Below are 17,708 nucleotides of genomic sequence, written 5' to 3'. Positions count from 1 at the left end.
AGAGGAATACCTACGTAAGAATGCTGTTCATCGACTACAGCTCAGTATTTAACACCATAGTACCCTTCAAACTCGTCATTAAGCTCGAGACGCTGGGTCTCGACCCCACCCTGTGCAACTGGGTCCTGGACTTTCTGACGGGGCGCCCCCAGGTGATGAGGGTAGGAAAAAACATCTCCACCCCGCTGATCCTCAACACTGGGGCCCCACAAGGGTGCGTTCTCAGCCCTCTCCTGTACTCCCTGTTCACCCATGACGACGTGGACATGCACACCTCCAACTCAATCATCAAGTTTGCAGACGACACTACAGTGGTAGGCTTGATTACCAACAATGACAAGACGGCCTACAGGGAGGAGGTGAGGGCCCTCGGAGTGTTGTGTCAGGAAAATAACCTCACACTCAACGTCAACAAAACAAAGGAGATGATCGTGGACTTCAGGAAACAGTAGAGGGAGCACCCCCCTATCTACATCGACGGGACAGTAATGGAGAAGGTGGAAAGTTTTAAGTTCCTCGGCGTACACATCACGGACAAACTGAAATGGTCCACCCACACAGACAGCGTGGTGAAGGAGCATCAGCGCCTCTTCAACCTCAGGAGGCAGAAGAAATTTGGCTTGTCACCAAAAACATTCACAAACTTTTACAGATGCACAATCGAGAGCATGCTGTCGAGCTGTATCACCGCCTGGTATGACAACTGCTCCGCCCACAACCACAAGGCTCTCCAGAGGGTAGTGAGGTCTGCACAACACATCACCAGGGGCAAACTACCTGCCCTCCAGGACACCTACACCACCCGATGTCACAGGAAGGCCAAAAAGATCATCAAGGACAACAACCACCCGAGCCACTGCCTGTTCACCCTGCTATCATCCAGAAGGTGAGGTCAGTACAGGTGCATCAAAGCTGGGACCGAGAGACTGAAAAACAGTTTCTATCTCAAGGCCATTAGACTGTTAAATTATGTTAAATAGCCATCACTAGCACATTAGAGGCTGCTGCCCTATATAAACTCAAAAAAAGAAACACCCTCTCACTGTCAACTGTGTTTATTTTCAGCAAACTTAACATGTGTAAATATTTGTATGAGCATAACAAGATTCAACAACTGAGACATAAACTGAACAAGTTCCACAGACATGTGACTAACAGAAATTGAATAATGTTTCCCTGAACAAAGGGGGGGTCAAAATCAAAAGTAACAGTCAGTATCTGTTGTGGCCACCAGCTGCATTAAGTACTGCAGTGCATCTCCTCCTCATAGACTGCACCAGATTTGCCAGTTCTTGCTGTGAAATGTTACCCCTCTTCCACCAAGGCACCTGCAAGTTCCAGGACATTTCTGGGGGGGAATGGCCCTAGCCCTCACCCTCCGATCCAACAGGTCCCAGATGTGCTCAATGGGATTGCGATCCGGGCTCTTCGCTGGCCATGGCAGAACACTGACAGTCCTGTCTTGCAGGAAATCACGCACAGAATGAGCAGTATGACTGGTGGCATTGTCATGCTGGAGGGTCATGTCAGGATGAGCCTGCAGGAAGGGTACCACATGAAGGAGGAGGATGTCAACGCACAGCGTTGAGATTGCCTGCAATGAGAACAAGCTCAGTCCGATGATGCTGTGACACACCGCCATGACGGACCCTCCACCTCCAAATTGATTCCGCTCCAGAGTACAGGCCTCGGTGTAACGCTCATTCCTTCGACGATAAACGCAAATCCGACCATCACCTCTGGTGAGACAAAACCGCGACTCGTCAGTGGAGAGCATTTTTTGCCAGTCCTGTTTGGTCCAGCGACGGTGGGTTTGTGCCCATAGGCGACGTTGTTGCCGGTAATGTCTGGTGAGGACCTGCCTTACAACAGGCCTACAAGCCCTCAGTCCAGCCTCTCTCAGCCTATTGCACACAGTCTGAGCACTGATGGAGGGATTGTTTGTTCCTGGTGTAACTCAGGCCGTTGTTGTTGCCATCCTGTACCTGGCCCGCAGGTGTGATGTTCGGATGTACCGATCCTGTGCAGGTGTTGTTACACGTGGTCTGCCACTGTGAGGACGATCAGCTGTCCGTCCTGTCTCCCTGTAGCGCTGTCTTCGGTGTCTCACAGTATGGACATAGCAATTTATTGCCCTTGCCACATCTGCAGTCCTCATGCCTCCTTGCAGCATGCCTAAGGCATGTTTACGCAGATGAGCAGGGACTCTGGGCATCTTTCTTTTGGTGTTTTTCAGAGTCAGTAGAAAGGCCTCTTTAGTGTCCTAAGTTTTCATAACTGTGACCTTAATTGCCTACCTTCTGTAAGCTGTTAGTGTCTTAACGACCGTTCCACAGGTGCATGTTCATTAATTGTTTATGGTTCATTGAATAAGCATGAGAACCAGAGTTTATACCCTTTACAATGAAGATCTGTGAAGTTATTTCGATTTTTACGAATTATCTTTGAAAGACAGGATCCTGAAAAAGGGACGTTTCTTTAGACTTGGAATTACTGGCCACTTTAATAATGTTTACGCATTTTGCACTTCTCATCTCATATGTATATACTGTATTCTATCCTATTCTACTGTATCTAAGTCTATGCCACTCTGACATTGCTTGTCCCAATATTTATATATTCTTAATTCCATTCCTTTAGATGTGTGTATTGTTGTGAAATTGTTAGATATTACTGCATTGTTAGAGCTAGAAACACAAGCATTTCGCTACACCCACATTAACATCTGCTAAACACAGGTATATGACAAATAAAATTTGATTTGATTTTCAAATTAAAATAAAGATTCACTAGATGTTGACGTGTTAACCGTCAAGTCAGCTAGAGGTTGTCGATTGACTGATCAGGGTAAATTAAACCACAGTTTCTCTAAAATTAAAAGCCTGCTGATAAAAAAAGCATGATTTAAAGCATCACTTTTCCCCTTCTTCTCAGTTAAGATGCCAGCGTCAGACAGAACTTGCTAAGGCAGGGAAGAAGAGGAATCTGTACGCTTTAGTGCATTTACTCTTTTACAAAATGTAGAAGGATCAATAGTAAGAGTCAGAGATAGAGCTTAAAAAGTCGCTTGATTTAGCTTTACTTATTGAGATAGTACATATGATTCTCAATTGTCTGAAAAATTGCCAGTCCACTACAGAGTCCGTTTTCCTTGCTTTGGCCCATGCCTGATTTCTTATCTGAATGAGCTCAGACAGCTCAGAAGAAAACCAAGGGTTAGATCTATCTTTCACCCTGAATTGTTTAAAAGGGGTGTGTTTATCTGCCAAATAAATAAAAATAGGAAACATTTTCTTGAGCCAACTCAGGGCCAGGAATACAGCAGACAGTGGCTAAATCAGAGTAGAACCTTTGAGAACCTCCTCAAAAACCTTTGAAGAGAGAACTTTTAAAAATGTATCTTAATTAAACGTGGATTAGTATTTTGCGGTTTCGAATCATTAATACATAGTATAGGACAATGATCACTGAGATCATATGCAAATACTCCACTAGACAAATATTTATGGGGGTTATTAGTAAGAATGAAATCAATCAACAAGGAGTTAAAAGGGTTTTCACATTTAGCCGTGTGGGTTTTGAGATCAACTGAGTCAGAATAAAATCAATTCTGCTATTTTGAACACCAGTATTTCTACTTGCACATCCTCATCTGCACATTTTTCATGCCAGTGTTAATTTCAAAATTGTAATTACTTCACCACTATGGCCTATTTATTGCCTTACCTCCTTACTTAATTTGCACACACTGTATACAGATTTTTCTATTGTGGTTCTGACTGTACGTTTGTTTATACCATGTGCAACTCTGTGTTGTTGTTTTTGTCGCACTGCTTTGCTTTATTTTGGCCAGGTCGAAGTTGTAAATGAGAACTTGTTCTCAACTGGCCTACCTGGTTAAATAAAGGTGAAATAAAATTGATCTGAGGCCGGGGATGGCCAATCCAGATTCAAATCGCCTAAAATGACCAACTCCGAGGACAGAAAATGTGTTAAAAACGCAGATATAGCGCCTACAGCATCTGCCTTGGCAGCAACAAATAAATGTGTATTCTGGTTTACGGACACATCGACAACCAGAAGCTCAAATTTATTACAAACAGAAATATTTACAGATTGGGATACCATGAAATTAAATTTGACATACAGTTGAAGTTGGAAGTTTAAATACACCTTAGCCAAATACATTCAAACTCAGTTTTTCACAATTCCTGACAATTAATCCAAATAAAAATTCCCTGTCTTATGTAAGTTAGGACCACCACTTTATTTTAAGAATGTGAAATGTCAGAATAATAGTAGAGAATTATTTATTTCAGCTTTTATTTCTTTCATCACATTCCCAATGGGCCAGAAGTTTACATACACTCAATTAGTATTTGGTAGCATTGCCTTTAAATTGTTTAACCTGGCTCAAACGTTTAGGGTAGCCTTCCACATTGTCCATTTGGAAGACCCATTTAACTTCCTGACTGATGTCTTGAGATGTTGCTTCACTATACCCACACAATTTTCTTTCTCATGATTACCATATATTTTGTGAAGTGCACTAGTCCCTCCCGCAGCAAAGCACCACCACAACATGATGCTGCCACCTCCATGCTTCACGGTTGGGATGGTGTTCTTCGGCTTGCAAGTATCCCCCTTTTTCCTCCAAACATAACAATGGTCATTATGGCCAAACAGTTCTATTTTTGTTTCATCAGACCAGAGGACATTTCTCCAAAAAGTACGATCTTTGTCCCTATGTGCAGTTGCAAACCTTAGACTGGCTTTTTTATGGCGGTTTTGGAGCAGTGGCTTCTTCCTTGCTGAGCGGTCTTTCAGGTTATGTCAATATAGGACTAGTTTTACTATGAATATTGATATTTTTGTACCTGTTTCCTCCAGCATCTTCACAAGGTCCTTTGCTGTTGTTCTGGGATTGATTTGCACTTTTCGCACCAAAGTACGTTAATCTCTACGAGACAGAAAGCGTCTCCTTCCTGAGCAGTATGATGGATGTGTGGTCCCATGGATGTGTGGTCCCATTATAAGTGAAATAATCTGTCTGTAAACAATTGTTGGAAAAATGACTTGTGTCATGCTCAAAGTAGATGTCCTAACCGACTTGCCAAAACTATAGTTTGTTAACAAGAAATTTGTGGAGTGGTTGAAAAATGACTTTTAATGACTCCAACCTAAGTATATGTAAACTTCCGACTTCAACTGTATATTATACTAGATATTAGGAGCTCATCATTTTACCAGCTGATCTTGTAACTTTGAACCTAGAATTTGGAATTTACCCAACGGATCTCAGTTGCCCACCCTCCAACCTTTCCTGATCCCACATGATTCACATGACACACACACGCACACGCACACGCACACACACACACACACACACACACACACACACACACACACACACACACACACACACACACACACACACACACACACACACACACACACACACACAGCAGCTGATGAGTGTGTCAGTGTGCAACATCAGACACTCTCTGTATGAGGACAGATGGGAGAGAACCATCATCAGGACAACACAGACCATTGCTGCCTTCTCCAACTGACATGGCTGGAGGAAATGTGCTTTTCAAGTAACAACGCTCTGGTTTGGTTGGCCAGAGTCAATTCTTTGATTTAGTTGCTGATATGAAAACCTACTGAAACTGTTTTTAATTTTTAGTTTTATTATTTCCCCTTTATTTAACCAGGTAGGCCAGTTGAGAACAAGTTCTCATTTACAACTGCGACCTGGCCAAGATAAAGCAAAGCGATGCGACAAAAACAACACCACAGAGTTACACATAAACAAAAGTACAGTCAATAACACAATAGAAAAATCTATGTACAGTGTGTGCAAATGTAGAAGAGTAGGGAGGTAAGGCAATAAATAGGCCATAGAGGCAAAATGATTATTAATTACAATAAATAATTGCTATTTACAGATTAGTTGTGTACAGGTACTGTGATCGGTAAGCTTCTCTGACAGCTGAAGCTTAAAGTTAGAGAGGGAGATATAAGACTCCAGCTTCAGTGATTTTTGCAATTCGTTCCAGTCATTGGCAGCAGAGAACTGGAAGGAATGGCGGCCAAAGGAAGTGTTGGCTTTGAGGATGACCAGTGAAATATACCTGTTGGAGCTGCAGTTTGAGTCAGTTTTATGATTTAATTTATTTGGTTCTTATTGCTTCACTACTGTCTGGAACTTTAAGTCTGTGTTTGCTCTGGTGCTTTGAAAGACACAAAGAAGTAAAACATATATAAATTCTGCAATTTGAATAATATACTGCTCAAAAAAATAAAGGGAACACTTAAACAACACAATGTAACTCAAAGTCAATCACACTTCTGTGAAATCAAACTGTCCACTTAGGAAGCAACACTGATTGACAATAAATTTCACATGCTGTTGTGCAAATGGAATAGACAACAGGTGGAAATTATAGGCAATTAGCAAGACACCCCCAATAAAGGAGTGGTTCTGCAGGTGGTGACCACAGACCACTTCTCAGTTCCTATGCTTCCTGGCTGATGTTTTGGTCACTTTTGAATGCTGGCGGTGCTTTCACTCTAGTGGTAGCATGAGACGGAGTCTACAACCCACACAAGTGGCTCAGGTAGTGCAGCTCATCCAGGATGGCACATCAATTCGAGATGTGGCAAGAAGGTTTGCTGTGTCTGTCAGCGTAGTGTCCAGAGCATGGAGGCGCTACCAGGAGACAGGCCAGTACATCAGGAGATATGGAGGAGGCCGTAGGAGGGCAACAACACAGCAGCAGGACCGCTACCTCCGCCTTTGTGCAAGGAGGAGCAGGAGGAGCACTGCCAGAGCCCTGCAAAATGACCTCCTGTGTCTGCTCAAACGGCCAGAAACAGACTCCATGAGGGTGGTATGAGGGCCCGACGTCCATAGGTGGGGGTTGTGCTTACAGCCCAACACCGTGCAGGACGTTTGGCATTTGCCAGAGAACACCAAGATTGGCAAATTCGCCACTGGCGCCCTGTGCTCTTCACAGATGAAAGCAGGTTCACACTGAGCACATGTGACAGACGTGACAGAGTCTGGAGACGCCGTGGAGAACGTTCTGCTGCCTGCAACATCCTCCAGCATGACCGATTTGGCAGTGGGTCAGTCATGGTGTGGGGTGGCATTTCTTTGGGGGGCCGCACAGCCCTCCATGTGCTCGCCAGTGGTAGCCTGACTGCCATTAGGTACCGAGATGAGATCCTCAGACCCCTTGTGAGACCATATGCTGGTGCGGTTGGCCCTGAGTTCCTCCTAATGCAAGACAATGCTAGACCTCATGTGGCTGGAGTGTGTCAGAAGTTCCTGCAAGAGGAAGGCATTGATGCTATGGACTGGCCCGCCCGTTCTGGGTCTGGGAGGAGATCCCTCAGGAGACCATCCGCCACCTCATCAGGAGCATGCCCAGGCGTTGTAGGGAGGTCATACAGGCACGTGGAGGCCACACACACTACTGAGCCTCATTTTGACTTGTTTTAAGGACATTACATCAAAGTTGGATCAGCCTGTAGTGTGGTTTTCCACTTTAATTTTGAGTGTGACTCCAAATCCAGACCTCCATGGGTTGATAAATTGAATTTCCATTGATTATTTTTGTGTGATTTTGTTGTCAGCACATTCAACTATGTAAAGAAAAAAGTATTTAATAAGATTATTTCATTCATTCAGATCTAGGATGTGTTATTTTAGTGTTCCCTTTATTTTTTTGAGCAGTGTACATTTCCAATGTCTTCATACAATACCTTGATCAGTCTCTCTATGTATATCCAGGTTGGTGGTACTGGAAAGTGGGTGTGAGGAGTGAATAAGATCTAGTATGAAGTCTGGTGGGGTTAGTGATGCTAGTGGTAGAGGAAGCCTGTCCCTGAGAATCAAAAATATATGTCCTCCTAGCCTTCCTCCAGCCCATGCAGGATAGTCTGGGTAATTATTTATGCATGTTTCTCAATCCCACACCTCGCCGCACTAGTTTGGCCCTGACAGGTGATGCCTGATTCCTCCCTCCCAGGCTCCCCCTCTACCCCATCTCCATCCCCCAATCCCCTGCCCCCCCCCCCCCCCCCAGAACACTGGTCTGAAGAAAAAAAGTCAAGTATAGCCTCCGTGTGGGGCAAAAGTTAGGAGATATCTAATCAATGGAAGATGGAATTAAAATGACGGAATTCAAAGTAGAAGGATAGGCTACAACGACCACAAGCCAACAGGTAGGTTGCTAATTAATATTCTAAATGGAGTTGTTATTCGTAACTGTAGGATGAAAAAGCGAATGCACTGCAGCCTCAATTAGCCTAGCTAGCTAACGTTAGCTAGCTTAACTAGCATCTCCCGGTTTGATGCAGTCAAGACAGGTACTATGTAATCATATTTTATGATAAATAACCTAGCTATGGCAGCTATTAGTCTACTAGAGCAAGACTTGGCTTGGTTGTTTGCTGTCTCTCCTCTCTCCCTCCTTCCTGCTCCCTGTGTCACTCACTCACAGTACGGCCCCTCCCCTGCCTACTAGAGCTGCACCTCTTTCTCCCTCCTCTCGCACTTCATCACCTCCAATTAATAAAATAGCTTAAATAATTACTTTTCTGCTGCTGATCGGTCCGGGTCTGGATTCAACCAGGTCTATACGGAACGGGTCTAGTTGTCCTTCAGTCTGTTCGGAACAGGTCTCTAAATTTAAAAAACATTTTTATGCATATCGGGTCCAGGTGGGAAAGCCCCAGGTTTATTTTGGAACAGGTCCAACTTTTTGGACCCATGAAGATCTCTACTGTCAAGTTTTAGCCCTGACCTCCCCTCTCTCAAGTCTCCAAACCTCCCGTGCCCTTGCTTTTCCTTGACCTGTTCTCACGCTTCTTCCCTTCTATCTTGTTTGTTACCTTTCCCTTACTTATCAGCTCCCTTCCACTTTCCTACACTCGCCTCGTCCTTTTCAGCCATCTCCCTCAGTCACATAGAGATATCACGGATCTTTGACAAAATCTGCACATTGGCTAAAGAAGTGAGTTTCTGATCAAAAATTTCAAATGTTAATGAAAAACTACAGTAAATACTACAATATACTATACAGTCTGCAAAAACACTACATTAATTACTAAAGTATATACTACAGTTTTCTTTTACTAGATTATTTATACTATAGTTAACTGTAAATACTACAGTATATACTACAGTAAAAACACTACAGTGAATACTATCGTTTTTTTTTTTTATGTGGGGGACTTCATTACAGATGAAACCACAATGGAGGCTGAGGTGGACAAACTGTCCCACTAGTTTGTTAAGGCTCCAGGGTGGGACTATGGCAAATCATGCTGGATGGGCAGCAGAATTGATTGGGTATCAGTGTGCATGTATGTGTCTGTGTATGTCTGTGTGTGAGAGAGAAAGAAAGAGAGGGGTTTGGAGAGCAAGAGGGAGCGAGAGAGAGAGTGAGTGTGTGTATGAATGTGTGTAGCAGACCGTGACAGAACATGGTGTGCCTCTGCTAGCCAAACTTATCTCCAAGATGTACTGCAAGCTGAAACTGGTGTACGGAAAAGGAAGGGGAGATCGAGAGAGGGAAAAGGAAGATGGGGAGAGAGAAAGCAAAGAGAGAGAGAAGGAGAGAGAGAGTGCTGCAGCAAGAGCCAGAGCCCAGCTGGTACACCCAATTTACTCTCATTTGCTGTGAAATTAACTGGCAAATTTGTTTCGATCTTTTCACAAGAGAGAGAGCGAAAGAGAGAGAGAGCGAGGAAAACGGAACACAAGGATGATTCTGGGCTTGGCACTGGAGAGGGTGAACCAGCCAGCCATACACACTGGACAGTGTCTGAGAGGAGGTACTCTCAGAGAGAGTATGTGTGGATAATCAACATAATAATGTCATAGATCAGCTGACATTGAGGAAGTCAAGACACTGCAGTGCTCCACAGGCAGCCTTTAAAAAGCCAGGTGGGAATTTAAAGGTTGGTTTAGAGTCACAGCCAATAATGTGAGAACCCTGGAAACGCTGCAGGTGTACAGTGCTGTGTCAGGCCTTTGGGTTGGGGCCAGGTGCTGTGTGTTTGAGTGCATGTGTGTGTCCCCTATCTATACCTTTAGAATACACATGGCTTTGATTACAAAGGGATCTCTCTCGCTCTCTCTCTCGCTCTCTCTCTCGCTCTCTCTCGCTCACAGGTGGAAGGGCAGCTCTTAACTGACTGTGTATACACAGAATTCTTAAGAGAGAAGGACAGTTTGAATAGTTCCCCACTGTACCTAATGATCTGTTACATGAAGCGGTCAGGGTTGCTGGCTGAGAAGGTGGTGAGAGAGGGTGAGTGAATGTGTGTGTGTGTGTGTGTAAATGTGTGTGTCTGTCCAGCACCTGATGCTTTGCTGCATGAAGCGGTCAGGGTCGCTGGCTGAGAAGGTGGTGAGAGAGGTGCCAGCAGGAACACCCTCCTCAAAGCGGATAGATTTGGGGTTGGTGGGGAAGAAGGGCGGTTCGTTGATGTCTACCACAGAGATCGTGACCCCGGATGTGGACTGGAGGGACGACTGGATCCCACTGGCCAGCGGGGCCTGGTTATTGACCACCACCGTCAGCATGAAGGCCCTGTTCTGCTCAAAGTCCACCGGCTGGAGAGGGAGAGGGGGAGAGAGAGGAGGGGGGAGAGGAGGAGGCAGATAATTAGGTTAGGATTAGTAATCTCATATTCCATCAAATGGCATGGTAAGAACATCACACATGAGTGACAGAAGAAGTCTAGATAAACAGATAAAAATAGGTATGATACCAAAAGAAGATGAGAGATAATAAGAGAACACTAAGAAGGGGTGTAGTCAAATAAAATGAGAAAAAGAAACAAACCCTACACCAGGCCTGGGCAAAGGCCGGCCCGGGGGCCGTATGCGGCCCTCGACCTGACTCAATACGGCCCGTGGAATCATTCTCAGATCACATAAAGAATTTGCAATAGTAAAGTTTTGAAAAACGTATTTGTTATTCAAATTAAAAGCCCAATGAATACTTTCCTTTGTGTAATGATTTAACTCCCACCGCTTGTGGGACAATTATTTTGAAGGCATGTATAAATAACAACTGCACGAGGACAGACATTGACTGACAGGCTGACAAACACGTCACAGTTACAAATAGCAGCTAGCTAGAAATTGCGCAAAAATGTGTTTTTCAAAGAAAAGGAAAGCAGACAATGAATATAGGGTGTTCCAGCAAGAGTGGGAATTAAAATATTTTTTTATTGAAGTATCAGGGAAAGCTGTGTGCTTAGTGTGCAAAGAGAGCATCGCTGTCTTGAAAGACTACAACTTGTCCCGACACTTCCAGACAAAGCATGCAGAGAAATATAGGAATATGTCCTCTGAGCAGAGGGCAAGTGCATCGAAAGAATTGCTTTCTCAGTTGCAAAAGCAGCAAGGACTTTTCACAAAACTGCATTCAGCAAATGACAGAATTGCAAGAGCTAGCTCCCACAAAATTGCTAAACATAGCAAGCCAATCGCTGAGGGCAAATTCATTAAAGAATGTTTAATTGACTCTGCAGCAATACTTTGCCCTGACAAGAAAGAGCTGTTCGAAAATGTTTCCCTGTCAAGAGGACATCGCAGAGAATATGGAACAACAGTTGAAAGACAAGGTAAAGGATTTCACCTATTTCTCCTTGGCCCTGGATGAGAGAAGTGACGCACGTGACACGGCGCAGTTGTTGATATTCTTGCAAGGCATAATCCCAGACTTTGAAATTACAGAGGAGCTTGCTTCAGTGCGGTCAATGAAGAGAATAACCACAGAGAAAGATTTATTGGAGGAGGTTAATAAGTGTGTGGCAAAGCTGGGACTGGAGTTTTGAAAAGTTATCCAGTGTGACCTCTGATAGATGCCCAAACTTGACAGGAAAAAACTTTGGCCTTTTGAAAAGGATACAAGATCAAATAGCTGAGCTGAACTCAGATCAGGAAATTATTTTCCTACATTGCATTATTCATCAAGAGGTGCTCTGTAAATGTGTTCTGAAAATAAGCCATGTTGTGGATACAGTCACTAAAGAGGTAAACTTCCTAAGAGCAAAATGTTTAAACCACAGGCAGTTTGTCTCACTGTTGGAAGGGACAGTTGGGTCATGCAGATCACCCCTACCACACAAACGTGAGATGGCTGAGTTTGGGGAAGGTGCTTAAAAAGGGTGTGGGACCTGAAGTCGGAGATTGCTCAGTTTTTGCAAATGAAAGGAAAATGTGGATTTCCCTCAACTGCAAGACAAAGAATGGTTGGCTGATTTTTGCCTTCACCGTGGACATCATGGCCCTCATGAATGAACTGAATTCCAAACTACAAGGGAAGGGCCTTTTCGCACATCAGATGTACAGCCTTGTTAAAGCCTTCAAGGGAAAATGACTCCTCCTGACCCGCCAAGTAGAAGCCAACAATCTCACCCACCTTCCGACACTACTAGTCTGTTCCCTATCAGATGACCAGCGGGAGAAGTATACATCGCTGCTGCGTGCTTTGAACGGTGAGTTTTCTCGTCATTTTGAGGATTTCAAAGTGTTGGAAAATGACATGCTGTTGGGTTTCTTCTCCTTTCAACTTCAATGTGGATAACGCTCCCACTGACCTGCAACTTAAGCAACTTTAGTCTGATGCAGTGATTGGAGAACTATTTAAAACAATGTCACTGACGAGGTTCTATGCATCTCTCGATGAACAAAACTTCCCAAAGATTAGGAGTCATGCTCAGAAGATGTTTGTACTGTTTGGGTCAATCTATGTATGTGAACAGACATTTTCAGTGATGAAATATACCAAGTCAAGGCACAGATCATCTCTTGCTGACTCTCACCTCTCAGCAATCCTGCTCATAGCGACGTCAGAAACTATACCTGACTTCACTGCTCTAGTCAATGCCCATCAGAGACTTCACTCCTCACACTGATTGAGTAGTTTAAATGTAATGTTGAGCTCTCTCTCTTTGTGTTTTTGTGCATACCCGTTAACAAGAGTTCTGTCCGTGGTGCTGAATGCACAGTGTACTTTTCCCTCCGTGTAGTTCATTACATGTTTAATAATGAAAATACCTACCAAAAGGAGAACATGGATCTTGTTGATTTCTGTGCATGTTAAAAAAGTAAAATAAGTAGCATTTCTGGATGTGATTTACAGTAGATATATCTGTCAACACAGTCATACACATGATGTATAAACCTATAATATGATTCTGGCCCGCGATGGCAAAAATATATTATAATGTGGCCCACCATGGAAAATAATTGCAACAGGCCTGCCCTACACTATGGTTAGAAGAAATAGATGGGAGAGAAATAACAAGAGAGAGATCAAACTCACAGTGATATCTAACCCCCCCCCCCCATTCCCAGAACACTTAAACATTCTCCTCCAGTTCCTCCGTCCCTCTAGCCTCCACCTGCAGCCCTTGAGAGAGAGCAGAGCTGAGCCCTATTGACGATAAAGGAAGTAATGAACAGCCCTGGTGCTGAGCAGTGCTAGCTCTGCGCTAGCTAGGATGAATTGGAACAGCGTTATCGCTAAACTTAGAGGGACCTCTGCACCCCTACCTGTAATTACCCTGCTAACACTGAGTGAGTTAGGCAGGTCTTAAACAATTCATGGACCGGCTGCCGTTGGGGCTGGCGCTCCCTGTTAAATTCACACTGGGTAGACTCCCCTCACAGTGTGTGTGTAGGTGTGCGTGAGTGGGGATGTGTGTGTGTGTGTGTGTGTGTGTGTACGTGCGCATGTGTGTGTGTTGGCTAGCTCCAGCCACCTACAAGGCGGTCTGCCATGTGAGCCTAAAACAAAGTGACAGCTCTGGGCTGGCTTAATGACAACAACACAATTAGATTCAGGTAACCTCCAGAAACACACACAACAAATATGTTAGGTATTGCATGATGCTGGCTCTGAGTACAGTTAGCTTTCCAGTTGATGATTAGCACCCGGAGGCTGGTGTCTGCTGTGTTTGGTGGTGACAGTAATGATTTGGAGCACATCTGTGTGTTGCTTCGCCTTAGTGTTAGTGTTAACGGACGCGGCGGGCGACGATATAAAAGCATTCATAATAAAGCAGCCAGAGTGACGAGGGGATTGGATCTGACAGATGCCATGGTGGTGTGTGCGTGCGTGCCTGCGTGTGCGTGTACTGATAATGAGAAGAGGAGGCTGGTGTTGATGTGCCCTTTCCTTCTGTGTGTGTGTGTGTGTGTGTGTGTGTGTGTGTGTGTGTGTGTGTGTGGAGTGAACCAGTGATGGACTGGGGCCCTATCAGAAGGCTGAACGTGCTTGGAGCTCTTTGATCCATAGCCAGTGGTGCAGTGTTCCCCCTCCACCTCCCTCTTTTCTTTTTGTCCTCTCTGACTGCTCTTCATCCACTCTCTATCGAACCGCTTCCCTTTCCCAGCTCCCTCTACTCCTCCCTTCCCTTTCTTTCCTTCCTTCTCCATCCTCCTCCTACCACCTACCCTTCCTCCAATCCTCTTCGCCAGCTCCCTTATCCTCCCCTTCTCATTTCCTTTCCTCTCTCTGGCATGTAGTCACCCCTGTCATTTCCTGTGTTCATCACACACTTCAATTTACATATCCTAATGACTTAAAGACGAATGTGTGTGTGGATGTGTGTGGATGTTTGTGTGCGTAAGTACACGCGCATGTGTGTGCATGTTTGTCTGTATGTGTTTGTGTGATGCCTCTGTTTTAATCCAGGATTTAAAATATACGCTTATTGGTTCCCTAGACAGTAGGTTAAGACCTCAGTCCATGTTTATAGAGCAGCCATGGTCCCAGGTGGGCCGTCTCAGTAAACTTGTGAGAGATGTCAGTGTGTTCTGCTGATGTGCCTCCACTAGCAGCCAGAGAGGCCTTCTCGGTAAATACATACTACATCAATTCAAATGTGTCTCTGTGATGTTTCTCTGCTACCCACGCGTTGCAGTTTATCTGATGTGAAATCGATTAGAGTCAGTAGCCATTCCGGCTTCAGTGCCCAGAGAGAGTCAAAGCCTATTCCACAGACAGTGGAATAGGCAGAGGAAAACCACTGGCTCTGCAGGGGTAGCTCATAACACTAGTCAAATATACACACTGTATACACACTATGGCTAAAACTATAAACCCATACTCAGTTTAGTTTTCCCCTTAGAGGCCCTTACAAGACACAACTGTGTTGCTGATGCACCCATTTAAAGCAGGTGCATAAAAACCACTGCAATTGTAATTGACAAATCAATATCAAATGTTCTGCAATGGTCTCCGTAGCCATTGTTTGTGTGTGTGTGTGTGTGTGTGTGTGTGTGTGTGTGTGTGTGTGTGTGTGTGTGTGTGTGTGTGTGTGTGTGTGTGTGTGTGTGTGTGTGTGTGTGTGTGTGTGTGTGTGTGTGTGTGCATGGCCATGTGCCTGTGAAAGACCTGCTGTCCTGCCATCCTATCCCTCATCTGGGCTATGATAGGGGGTTACCTGCCCACCAGCCTATAGCTGGAGTACAGCCTGGAGCTTACACTCAGTGGCTTATACATTGAGTGTACAAAACATTAAGGACACCTGACAGACATAGACTTACCAGGTTAATCCAGGTGAAAGCTATGATCCCTTATAGATGTAAATTGTTAAAACCACTTCAATATGTGTAGATGAAGGGGAGGAGACAGGTTAAAGAAGGATTTTTAAGCCTTGAGACAATTTGAGACATGGATTGTGTATGTGTACCATTCAGAGGGTGAATGGGTAAGACAAAAGATTTAAGTGCCTTTAAACAGGGTATGGTAGTAGGTGCCAGTGTGACAAAGTGAAAATGTAGAGTTTCCATCAACCTTGCTCACATTGCGCGCAATGCAGATATCAAAGAACACTGCAGTTCGCGGGCAGAGTAGTGGGTGAAACCATTCACGTCAGAAAAAGGTGTGATATAAATAAAGTTTCCTTTCATTATGTGTTGTCGAATTCATCAAAATATTTGAAGCCATACTAGTAATGTTGGCAATACGAGTGTCAAGGCTTTGGGTAACTGGTGAAAAGGAGTCAGGCGCAGGAGAGCTGAGATACGTGGACAAGGTATTTAATACACAAAATCACCAGTATAGAAACAATACAACGGTGCGTGAAATATACCGGTACCACGAAAATTACACGGGTGCATAGTACAAAACCCGGCAACAAAATACCAGCCATCAGATACAGCCATCAACATAGAACAAACACACACAATTACATGTGGGAAACAGAGGGTTAAATAATGAACAGGTAATGGGGGAATTGAAACCATGTGTGAAAAACCCACAGACAAAACAAATGGAAAATGAAAAGTGGATCGGAGATGGCTAGAAGACCGGTGACGTCGACCACCGAGCGCCGGCCAAACAAGGAGAGGGACTGACCTCGGCGGAAGTCGTGACAATGAGAGGTCTTCAGACAGATTTTTGTATTATTTTCCTTGAAAGAACTAGTGGAATTTTGAGTTCTTCTCCAATATTTGGAAAGTTGGTCTGCCAGTTCTTCAGTTTGAGAGAGATATTCTGAGAGAAGTTTTGTGTCTCCTTCCTCTGTACATAAAAAAAACTGTTAAAAGATGTATAACACAATAGTGTCTTTGGAAAACTGGTTCATATATCCCAAAGTCAATACCAAATGTGACTATGTATATATTTATGTCGCCGTTAATGTATTTAAAGCCTATTATGGCAAGTTAACCAAGTATTTGCTGGCTTGGCTAGCCATGTTAACAAAGCGCTAACTAGCACTGTAACATGCTGACCAAACCGGACGTGCACCTGTATGCGCATGTTGATTTTGTACCCCCACACCAGACACGATCAGGACACACAGGTTGAAATATAGTTAGCTTGCTGTTGCTAGCTAATTTGTCCTTGGATATAAACATTGGGTTGTTATTTTACGTGGAATGCACAAGCTCTACAATTAATCCACAGGTAAAACAAATTCCTTTCTCGTCATCTCTCCTCCTTCCTCAAGCTTCCTCAGGTTTTTTACTTCTTTGGACCTTATATGGCGGTTGGAAACCAACTTCACCGAGCATTATTACAACCAGCTGGAGTGTGGACGTCAGTTCATCTTTCAATCACCCACGTGGTTATATGCTCCTAAACACCAATGAGGAGATGGGAGAGGCCAAACTTGCAGCACGTTGAGCGTCACAAATAGAACCTATTTCTATTTTAGCACCTGGCCACGCAGATGCTCGCGAGCAGTGTGATTGCAATGATTGAATAACATGTATGTGTACATTTTTTGGGGGGACGCGCTGCAAGCGGTGTGGTCAGCATGTAAGTCAGTGCACTGTAATGTCACGCTCGCTATTGCTAGCAGGTGATTTATTGAAATATGAAGTGAATGTTTTTTCCTACCACCTTTAAAAGGTTTATATAAAAAGGGTTGTACTTGTGCTCTGTATTTATGGATTTATGTCAGTGCCAATGACTGGAACGAATTGCAAAAATCGCTGAAGTTGGAGACTTATATCTCGCTCACTAACTTTAAGCATCAGCTATCTGAGCAGCATACCGATCGCTGCAGCTGTACATAGTCCATCTGTAAATAGCCCATGCAACTACCTACCTCATCCCCATATTGTTTTTATTTACTTTTTTTGCTCTTTTGCACACCAGTATTTCTACTTGCACATCATCATCTGCACATCTATCACTCTAGTGTTCATTTGCTAAATT

At 44.1% G+C, this 17,708-nt stretch overlaps 1 protein-coding gene across 1 annotated transcript in view; it reads right to left on the bottom strand.

Annotated features, from left to right (window-relative positions):
* The window catches only part of LOC115168377 (cadherin-4-like), a 559,301-nt gene that overhangs the window by 24,551 nt on the left and 517,042 nt on the right, over nucleotides 1-17,708 (bottom strand). Inside the window, exon 11 of the mRNA XM_029723578.1 lies at nucleotides 10,380-10,633. Within this exon, the coding sequence (XP_029579438.1) occupies nucleotides 10,380-10,633 (254 nt within the window). The remainder of the gene's footprint in view (nucleotides 1-10,379; nucleotides 10,634-17,708) is intronic.

The sequence above is a fragment of the Salmo trutta genome, chromosome 30, assembly GCF_901001165.1.
Source record: "Salmo trutta chromosome 30, fSalTru1.1, whole genome shotgun sequence".
Taxonomy (NCBI): domain Eukaryota; kingdom Metazoa; phylum Chordata; class Actinopteri; order Salmoniformes; family Salmonidae; genus Salmo; species Salmo trutta.
The sequence above is the reverse complement of the archived record's forward strand: the minus strand, read 5'-3'. Positions and strand labels throughout refer to the sequence as shown.